The sequence below is a fragment of the Chamaea fasciata genome, unplaced genomic scaffold (assembly GCF_029207755.1).
Source record: "Chamaea fasciata isolate MVZ Bird 193981 ecotype frontalis unplaced genomic scaffold, bChaFas1.0.hap1 SCAF_7, whole genome shotgun sequence".
In the NCBI taxonomy this organism is placed as follows: domain Eukaryota; kingdom Metazoa; phylum Chordata; class Aves; order Passeriformes; family Sylviidae; genus Chamaea; species Chamaea fasciata.
This window is the reverse complement of record NW_027094092.1, coordinates 39,235,565-39,246,287: the sequence shown is the minus strand read 5'-3', so window position 1 is coordinate 39,246,287 and position 10,723 is coordinate 39,235,565. Positions and strand designations below refer to the sequence as shown.

Genomic DNA, 10,723 nt, shown 5'->3' with positions numbered 1-10,723 from the left:
CGAGGCAGCATTTGCACAAAGGGGCATCTTTTTCCCCAGGTAAGATATAAAGCAGAAGGATGATGCTATAATAATTTCCATTGTGTATTATGAAATTCCTGTTACGCAAAATGTAACTATGAGTTCTGCATGCAAAGTCTATTTAGATCTAATATTTCAGAGTAGTTTTAGATACTTCTGACATAAGTTTAAAAAAAAGCTTGCTTTTTTTTTTTAATCCCCTGCAAATCTGTATTTCAGTAGCTCTAAATAAACATCTACCTGAACTCCTCCTCTCCAATCGCTTTTGTTTGTTTTAAGGTGTTTCCAAAAGCACCTACGTGTATCAGGGAGTTTTATTACTGGAACCCGGATCTAACGTCCTAGTTGAGTATGCAACAATTGGCAGTCACGTCTAGAAATAAAACCTGCTTAGTTAAACCTACAGTGATAATTTTGGAAAGGCTAACTGATGATCAAGACAAAAACTTTGGTGAGTCCAGCTATATAAAGTTCATTTCTAATACTTTAGTAATATTCAGAACTTATTTTTCCTATTTGTTGTAAAGTCCAGAACTATGAACAGAACAAGAATCCATGGATATAAATACACTATAAATATACTTTCTATCTTTAGATTATTTTTCTGGAACTTTCCATTGATACTTTTTAAACAAAGCAACATATTTTTAATTATTACAGATAGTCTTCCACAGGTAATAAAATAGTTCCTAACATGTCTTGCCAACAATGCTGATGCAATGGCTAGCAAATATGACTCAGTGGAGAAAGAGGAAACTGAAACTGGAAATGTATATACTTCTCCTCAATGTATGTATTTCTCTCTCCTGCATAGGTATTAAGGAAGAGTACTTTTCCAAAGGGTGAGCTGCATTAAGGGACATGCCCTCTTAGCTTAAAAAAAAAAAAAAAAAAAAAAAGAAAAAGAAAAAGAAAAAAAAAAGTAACTTATAAATTCTGCATTATGAAAAATTAAAGAGCTTTCAATCTCAATCTACATTCTAGATATGAAGATGGGGAGCTAACAAAATATTTTCTTATCATGAGTTAATATCTATTTTCTACTTTTTTTTCTTTCTCCTTGATTTTCTCTGTGGTCCACACCATCGGAACAGCTGCAAGTCTTTTCTTTAATTTTAGAGCATTGGATTGAGTTATTATGTAATGAAATTTAATTGTGCTGAAGATTAATTAAAAATACTGAATGGCTTTTATTTGTAGTGAACTTTCAGAGTAGTATACTTTCCTGTTTTCCCTTCTTGCCCTTGGAGTGTCTTCAAATGTCAGCTGCCTCTTTTATTCATAGAGTTCATCCTGCAGTTTAGACTTCGGAACTTGCCTCTTTTTTAGGTAGTTTTCTGAAAATGTTTCACAAGGTATTTGAATACTTTTGAAATCTCAACACTAGGTCACTTTCAGTGCATCTCTTTGAAGTGTGCAGTGTTGTGGGGTTTTGGGGTTGGTCTGTTTTTTCTTTTTTCCTTTGAGTTCAGAGTGAGGAGGTTACATGTCATTGGCAAGCTCCTGCTTAATACTCCCATAAATGGCAGTGAGATTTGTGGATGAGGAAATTTAAAATCCCTCCTGTAAATTCTGCTGTTGTTTACCTGTTCACGTTTTTAGACAGAAGAGGACTGGTAAACCATACTGGAGATAGTAATGGCAAAGAAACTCTACCGTAGTCCCATTTGACATATAAGAAAAGAGGATAAGATTGTTTTAGTCATTTCTATTTGCTTGATGGTCACAGAATGTTTTCTGACTTGCAGTGAAGGAGGGAGGATATGGTAGTCGGTCAGGAAAATGTTCTACAGTCCTCTCCCATGTCTGGATTAGTTGCACTAAGACATCTCAGGAAAGACAGAAGTTACTGTTCTGGCTATTCATGACAGGCTTGTTAAAAACAATTCCTGAAACTGAAAAGTAACTATAACTTCGGTTTGGGGATAAAAAACTGATCACACTAACAAAAAACTCGGACAAACACATATAGTAATGGCTATGTAATAATTACCGTAGATAGTAAACAAACGTATTAAATATTTATAAATACGAGATAAAGGATTGTTTCAGGCTAAAACCCCCAGGAATATAATTTCATTGTGGGTTTTTTTTTTTTTTCCCAGGCACTTAGAAGAAACATGTAAACAATCTTCCAGATTAAAAAGTTGCCGTAAGTACACGTGGTGGAAGGTGGGAACAAGCAGGGTGAGCTCAAGGACTCCCGGTTGTTTCGGTCCCGAGAAATCCCGTGCCGGACAGAGCAGCGCAACCAGCGGCGGGGCCGCGGGCGGCCCCGGTACTCGCGGGCACGGCGCAGCACGGGGGAGCCGAGCACTGCCGACGGGGAGAGAAGACAAAACTGTCCCCGGTGGCCGGGATGCCTTTTTTCCTGAATGGATTTCGGATCGAGATGCAGACGACCGACCTTCAGAAGAAAGCCGAACAGGGCAGCGAACACACGCACGGGAGCAGGAGCTGTCAAAGCGGCGAAGGGACAGAGCCGTGGGATGGCTGAGGCCGGGAAGGGCTGCGGGCTGCCCCGGGGGCGGGGGAGCGGCGGAGCTCAGCCCGCCCCCGCTCTCTGCCCCTTGACGTGGCGCGGACTCTCCCATCAGCCATGTTGATGCGTCGGCAGCGCCGGGGCGGCTGCCAGCGGGCGGGCGGGGAGAGTGAGCGCAGCGGGAGCGGCGGCGGCGGCCGGGACGCGGGTGAGCGGGCAGGGCGGCGCTGAGGGGGCAGCGCAGGGCGCGGGGAGCAGGAGCCGGCGGAGCTGGGGTGCCGCGGGGAGGAGAGGCGGCAGCCCCGCTCCCCGCGCCGGGAGGCACGGGGGGGACGCCGGGCCGCGGGGCTCCGCACGGCTGCCGGGCCTGAGGAGAGCGTGGTGGGAGCTCGCCGCGTCCCCTCCGTGGCACTGGGGCATCTCCGGGTGCCCGAAACTTCTCTCGGGGCTATCCCCGGCGGCCTGAGGGTCTGTGGGGCTATCGCCGTCCGCTGGTCCGCGCTGCCGCGGCCTCCCGGGCCCGGGCTGCACGAGCGCCCTTCCCCTGCGGCGGGGAGCGCCCGCCGGGCCGGGGCTGGTCCCCGCAGCCCCCAGCTCGGCCGCGGCTGCCGGTGCTCGGGCAGGGCCGGCGGGGCACGGCTTTTCCGCAGCCGGGGGTAAAGGGCACTCTGGCAGCGCCTGTGGTGCTCCTGTCCCGGAGCTCGGCTGTACCTACGCCTCTGTGCTACTGACGGGGGTGCCTTGCAGTGGAGGTGAAGCTACAAGAAATGCAGGTCCTGCTGCGTTTGATTATGTGTTGGTTTTTAAATTTAGGTGGGCTATCATATACCGTGGTTGTTTAAAAAAGAAATTTTCAGTGAGAGGTCTCTGGGAGAGCACATTCGGAGGATGAGTGCTGAGAATGTCAGCAACTTGCTTTAGATAGCTATTTAAACCATTCTGCTCTTGTATTTTAGTTCCTCCTTGGAACTGCCATGTATTTTTTTCTGATTTGTGATTTGGGCATAAAAAATTAATTAAGGGTTTATTATTAATTTCTTTTACCAGGTCGTTAGGGCCTAATGAAGTGAGAAAATAGGTGTGTTGTAAGAAAAGTGTGCAGTGAACTATACTCATTTAGTGGTAGTTAAACACATCGTCCTGTGAGGGACTTCAATCTGTCTGTGGGGGAATTCTAACAATGCTGTAGAGAAAAATGTTTTGATTTTGTTTGTGTATGTGTGCAAGGATTAAGGGATATTATTTCAGGGATATTCTGTATTGGGATGTGATGTGTAAACGTTTAAAGGTGCTGATAGTCAACCAGTGACTCTCAATGCAATTCAAACGTGTCTTTTGTGGCACACAGTTGAGATTGTCGTGGTGCAGAGTTGCAAGGTACATTCAGCCTTAGCAGTGGGAGTGGGGAAGCAAACCAAAAAGGACTTCTGATTCTCCTGGATATCCTAATCTGCAGCAAAGGTACCTAATCTGCAGTGACACCCCGAAGTGGGAACAGTTGCTGTTCAGCTGTTCTGAAAATCCCATCTCTGAGGTTTCCTAAGGTGGGAAGAAGGTGGGTGAGGTTCTATGTATTTTGTGGCATTCAGGTGTCTGAAATATGGTGTGTGGCCTGTAGGCCAGGAGGGTTTGCTGTTCTTGTATAATGCAAAACATCTCTACACCTGTCTCAGAAAATGTGTCTGCATAGCTGTGACAGCGGTACTGAATGCAACTTAACTTGTCAGACCACGAGTTCCACATTTGATGAATGATGAAATAGGTAAGCATTATTGGCTCCTGAAAAGAATAGAAGAGAAGGTAGAGGACAACTTGATTGTTAGCCACTTTTGCCTTCTGAATAGGAAATCCATACTTAACAGAAAATAACAGTAAATCCAACCAATCGTTTATGTAGCTATGTGCACGTGATTAGTCACTGCACACTGATGTTTGTACATTGCCCTTTAAGGAGCAATAACTGACTTGTAAAAGTAATATCCACGTACAGCCATTTCACACATAGCTACAGTAAAATGTGGAGAAAATGCTTTGAAGTCCAGGACAGAAAGTGTGACACATTGCAGTGTTTGGAGCTGGATTTGGTGAGTCTATAGCTGCTGCCAGTGAATGGCTGAAATAGCCTTAAGTTGCAATTTTCTGTCTTCTCAGGAAATAATTTTTAAATGGAGAGATAATTCAGTTTGTGTTTATAGTGCAGGTAGTTGCGTTGTGCAGATTCTTGCATTAATACCCTATTTTTCAGAGATAATGTTCCTTCAGCTTTTTTACAAAACATGGATAGGTTTTGATTTACTAGGAGAGAAATTTCTTACATTCTATATCCTCTTCAGATGCCGGGCTGTTCTTTCTGCTCTTAGCTGAGTTAATTTCTGCCTGTGATTTCTCTGTAGTAATTACAACTTCCGGATGTTCTCTCTTTCACTCAGTTTTGTCCCCTACCCAACGGCTTTGCAGAAATTCAAGTAAAAGCAATGGTGGAAATTCTCTTAAGCACAAAGTCCTTCATGCTCCCTGTGTTGTAATTGCTATGATGTGTTTAGGTAGGAGCAGATTTGCTCCTAATATCTGTAAGATGTGCCCATTAAAGTATTGGCAGTTGATTATTTCCTAAGGATATTAACTGTGAAATGTGGCACTTCCCTTTGCTTTATGTATTTTATTAATCTGTTTTCTTAAAAGTTACTATTAGAATAAAAACATTAAGTTAGGCTATAATTCAAAATAACTTGAAGAGTTTTTGGCTGTCATAGAAACTAAAGGTGCAATGCCATTATGATTTTGATAGAAGTAGGTTTTGATAAACTGAGAGTTTCTGTGAGTCTCCTGTAATGTATGTAAGGTCAGAAATAAAAATGTCAGTATGCTTGTGAGAATTCCTGATTTAAATTCTAATTCAGAAGGGCTCCAGCATTTCTAGTAGCTGTTCATTAACTTTGTACAGTATAAATTGAGACCTGGGAGTATTTCTACTTCCTCTTAGGTGGTTCATGTAGGCTTTTACAGTAAATCCTTAATTATTAGGCAGTGTGAGTTTAGATATGCTAGTTCCTGGAAAAACCTGTGCTATATGTACTATAAAAGATGCTGTGTAGCTTGCAGCAGGTAGTCAGGAACAGTGTGTATATAGCTGAGGAGTTTGGGATTGGAGGGAGGGAGTGCTCCTTGCCGACTTTACCAGATGTTCACAGGTACCTGTTGAGCTTTTCTCATGTATCTGTGCTCCCCAGTCCTCCAACTTCTGAGTCATCACAGCAGAACATTTTGAAAGCCTTAATTCGGTGGCCAAAATGGTAAATTTGAATTAAAAGAGTTGTTGAAAAATGTTTCTTGGTACATAATGTATTGGAATATGGCACTTGCATTTCTTACAGAGTAAATTCCTAGCATTGCTATAGGAAGGTACTCCTGTGGAATGTCAGGTTTTGATTCCTTTATGTTAGCATGTAGGCTGCATCATGAGATACCAAAAATATGGTTAGAAACTTTAAAAAAAAAATTATACAGCAGTATTTTGTTTCCCCTTAGAATTCTGCACATTGCTTTTAGGATTTAAGAAGCTCTACTGAGTGTTTTATCGACTGTCACTCAGTTACAGTATTTCAATGTGTGTCTGTCATTATGTGCATTCAGCATTAAGTAGTTCAAAGTCTTTGCATGTCAACATTCTGCTCACGGTTATCTTTTTATTTTATTGTTGAAGAGAGAAGTTGACCATGACAACCTTCCTGGAATTCATCCAGCAGAATGAGGACAGAGATGGAGTTAGATTCAGCTGGAATGTTTGGCCTTCAAGTCGTCTTGAAGCTACAAGAATGGTGGTCCCGGTGGCTGCCCTCTTCACGCCGCTGAAGGAAAGGCCGGACTTGCCTCCTATTCAGTATGAGCCAGTGCTGTGCAGCAGGACCACGTGTCGAGCTGTTCTGAATCCCTTATGGTAAACCTAATGCATATTTTTGTTCCAGTGCTTTGCCTTAGTATCTTGAGAACAATGCTGACTAACTGTGTGAGAGATCTGCCCTATGGAAGTTCAAGTACTCCTCACATCATTATCCAGTGCAGAATTACAGGTCATAGAAGGTTCTGCACAGGGATTTGCATATGTAGCATATTTACTGAAAACATAGCTTTCATTTGATGAGTTGTTTCACTGTACTTAGTATTGATTAGGTGTGGTTTTTTTCTGCAACTATACATCTTAGTATACTCTTCCATTTTGCCTCTAGACTTGGGTAAAAAGTTATCATACTGTGTCTGTTTTTTGAACTTTTGGACCCTGATAGAGTTTAATTTCCGAGTGAAATAAACTATGTTTATTACTGACATTAGTTCATTTGTGGACCAAAGCAGGTTATCTGTTTTAGTTTACCAAAACAGAAGATGATAGATAGGTAGATAACATCAGAAGTAGGCATGAAAGAGGGTAGAAAGAGGTTTAAGCTTAAGGGTGATATTGGCACAAGCTCAAATGATTGTGGGCTAGTCATGGGTAAGTTTGTGTTGGAAGCAGAGGAGGTGTTTCATATGTCATTCCTGTCATGGAAGTATGGAAAAGAAGCTGGATGATTTCTGGGTTGGAGTTTGATAGGCATGGGAAGGGTCCTGATTGACAGAGATTAGACATGATGTCAGAGAACCTATAGAACAAATTTAATGTTATGAATGACTTGTCCCTGCTTGGGAGAAAAGACATAAAATTGTGTTTCAGTATTAAGCAGCTACAGTGGCTGGTTGAATGGGGAGTTAGATTTAGTTGAAGTTGACTTTTTCAGGACCATTATCTTTTATTGAGGGCTGGAAGAAAAACAATGAGAAGAAAAAGTTGTAAAGGGTCAGACAGATGCAGACATTATAGTGAGCTGTGTACATTTTTCCTGTGTTGTATGTGCAAGTAATGACTGGATTTTTTTTCCCTGAAAGGGTGGTTAGAGTTGAAATCTGAGGAGACTTTCGAAACCCGTGTGGCACTTTGGGCTAGGTAATCTGCAGCCCCTATAAGTGGTAAAGATAACTAGATAGCAATAAATCTGTGTTTTGTTTACAGCATGCTGGGACTTACCTGAAGATTTAATGATATTTTAAAAAGATTTTTGCTCTTTTAGACAGGAGAAGATGTAATAGCAGGAAGTGTACATTGAGAACTGTTAAGGTGACTTTCCCTTGAGATGTGATTAGGACTTTAAGACATCTCCTGACATGAAGATAGAATTCGCATTTTTTAAAAACTGTCTGAATACTAATAAAAATGTAGACAAAAAGAGGTAGACTCATCATTTGAAAGCAGTGTTATTTTTGTTATAGAGATAGCTGTCACGTTGGAACCTGTTTTTTAGGGCATAATGTATATTCAGGCTAGTCTCACACTGCCTGATAATAGAGGCAGAAAAAGATGAAAAATTCAAAGGTAGGGAGAGTTAAAAAGATTAGCTAAAAACCATGGAGAAAGGCTCTAATATAGGTGCTGAGTCTGTATTTTTAAATTTCTTATATGCATCTTTTTCCTGAAGACAATTCTTTCTCCCTAAACACAATAATTTACCTGATACATCTCTGTAAGGCTCACATTACAAATTTTCAGTTTGTAATGTGGGTATTTAGGAGAAAATATACTAGAAAGAAGCTTTTTCAAAGTCAATGTGTTTTTAGAAGTTTTAAAGACATGTATTCTAGGAACAGTGGAGGAAAATGAATTGTTTATGCTATATAAACTTTTCCTTTAATATTTTTATAGCCAAGTGGATTATCGAGCAAAACTCTGGGCTTGCAACTTTTGTTACCAGAGAAACCAGGTAAGAAAATGAAACATTCAGCATATGGAAAATATTTTCTACAAGGTGAAATGAAAACCTTGATTTTTCAAAATATAGTTGCAAACTGAAATTGACAGCAAGGGCAGGAGTGTGCAACTGTATCTTCAGACATTGTACTGAGATTTTTTTATAACAGCAGTAGTGAATATCTGTTGAAAAAAGTTTGGTTTTTTTCCTTTGTAGAAATTGTAATCTTTCATTTATATTTAATTTCTGTGTTTTTATTTGCAGTTTCCTCCTACTTATGCTGGCATATCTGAAATGAATCAGCCAGCTGAACTTCTGCCTCAGTTCTCCAGCATTGAATATGTAGTGCAGGTAAAATAATAAATAGAATATTGAACATCTATTGCCTTGCAATATACAAAAAGAATAAATTTCGATTTTATTTCTTTACTGTATTTTAGTGACTCTGAGTATTTATGTGCTTATTAGTAGATTGAGCATTGATGCCATCAGTTGGAAAAGGAGAGCATTTTATAAGGGCATTAGGATGGTTAATAAGACTGGTTTAAAAAAAAAAAGGGTTCTCCTCTAAAGGTGATACTTCTATTAGGTCTGTTTCTTTACAATGAGTTTAGTTTGTGTTTATGTGAGGAGGCTGCTTACCTCTGTTACTTGCTGAAGTAATTTCAGTTCAGATTTGACTGTTCATTCACCTCTCAATAATAATTTGAATTTAAATTTGTATTTGAATGATGAGTAGTTAGTTCTAGTGCTGTCTGGTTTAGAGACAACAGCTAATACGTATTCAATTCAAGTGTTTGACTTTTAATATTCACCCTTTTTCAGGATAGAGGTTACTTGAATAGAATTTAAAAATGGACCTAAACCTCTAAATTGCAAACATTTGTGATTGCAAATTTTTAACCTTCAAATTAATTTTTGAGGATTAAAATTTTTAAGACCTCATTGAGAGAAATCATAGTCTGAATCCTCACTGAAGTCTTAAAAATTTTAATGAAAAGTGAATACTGAACAGAATCTGTGCTTTTTGCCAACTCTTGTAATGCAAAGTAAATGGAATGTTTGCTCACAGTACAGCAAAATTATTTTAGATAAAATAAAAAGTACTGATAATCTCTAGAGTAAAATTAGGGGGTGAAATGTTGTGGACTGTCATCAGGCTAGAATATTTTAAAATTGTAAATAGCTTTATCACTGTTACGCTCACTTCGAGCAATAAAAGCTCATTGTATATTAAAAGATGTATGTAATTGGCTTATGCTTCAAAATCACCTGATACCCTGAAAGGATTTTTTCTTTTCTTCTGCATTTCCTTTTTGTACAGAATTCACTTTGGTAGGGGTTTTGTTCTGGATCCTGATTATTAATTGAGAGAGAGTTAAATTAGATGGAACATGGACATTACTGATATGATTAAAATTAAGTAAGATGTATCTTACTTGTTCTTTTTTGATCCTTTAGATATGCAAGACTTGTTTTTCAAATGATTCTAATTTTGTTTCTCAAAGCGTGGTCCTCAGATGCCATTGATATTTCTTTATGTTGTGGACACCTGCATGGAAGATGAAGACTTGCAAGCTCTGAAGGAATCCATGCAAATGTCCCTCAGTCTCCTGCCACCAACGGCGTTAGTGGGTCTCATTACCTTTGGCCGAATGGTGCAAGTTCATGAGCTTGGCTGTGAAGGAATTTCCAAAAGTTATGTCTTCAGAGGAACAAAGGACCTCTCTGCAAAACAGCTTCAGGTAATGAACAGAAGCAAACAGAAAGACATCATTAAGATGCTAATGGTGAAATAGTCTGTAAACAAATTTTGTAATAAAACCTTATTTATTTGACTACAGGAAATGCTGGGGCTTACAAAAGTAGCTGTTGCACAAGTCGGTCGGGGTCCTCAAGTGCAGCAGCCACCACCTTCTAACAGGTAATCTACTTTAAACATCTTAAAACATGTACCTTGACCATTAAAACAATAAACTGACAGCCAAACTTCTTGGTCAGGCACAAATTTACTAGTAGACCGTTCTTTCCTACAGTTTGTATTGGGAAGAATTGACTCAATGAGTAATAATAATATTATCCGAATGATTTTTGGAAGTGCTCTGAGGGGCACGTTATAGATACATAAATAATCATGCTTCTGTTGATTGGTGTTCTGGAAAGTGTTAATAGAAGCTTTAGTGGCCCTTATGTGGATATCCAGTTGTGCCTTCCCTTTTTCTCCCTCTTCTGTTCCTCTTCCCTCCCCTTTGGTCTCTCATTTGGAAATTGCAGGCTGGTGTTTGATTTTCCTGTGTGTTTCACTGTGACATAGAAGAAATTTATGAAATGATTGAAAGACATTTTTGCTGTCTTTGCCCTCCAAAAATTAGTTGCATATGTCGACTGCTTGTAGCAGCATGAAGGAGATCTTACCATGTTAATTTTTCTCCTGATCTTTGAT

At 39.9% G+C, this 10,723-nt stretch overlaps 1 protein-coding gene across 1 annotated transcript in view; it reads left to right on the top strand.

The window, feature by feature from the left end:
- The first annotated feature begins 2,623 nt into the window (after positions 1-2,623).
- Positions 2,624-10,723, top strand: part of SEC23A (SEC23 homolog A, COPII coat complex component) — a 28,662-nt gene continuing 20,562 nt past the window's right edge. The window contains exons 1-6 of the mRNA XM_066188461.1: positions 2,624-2,711; positions 6,207-6,440; positions 8,235-8,292; positions 8,545-8,631; positions 9,789-10,025; positions 10,125-10,204. Coding sequence (XP_066044558.1) covers positions 6,220-6,440; positions 8,235-8,292; positions 8,545-8,631; positions 9,789-10,025; positions 10,125-10,204 — 683 coding nt within the window. The 5' untranslated portion in view covers positions 2,624-2,711; positions 6,207-6,219. The remainder of the gene's footprint in view (positions 2,712-6,206; positions 6,441-8,234; positions 8,293-8,544; positions 8,632-9,788; positions 10,026-10,124; positions 10,205-10,723) is intronic.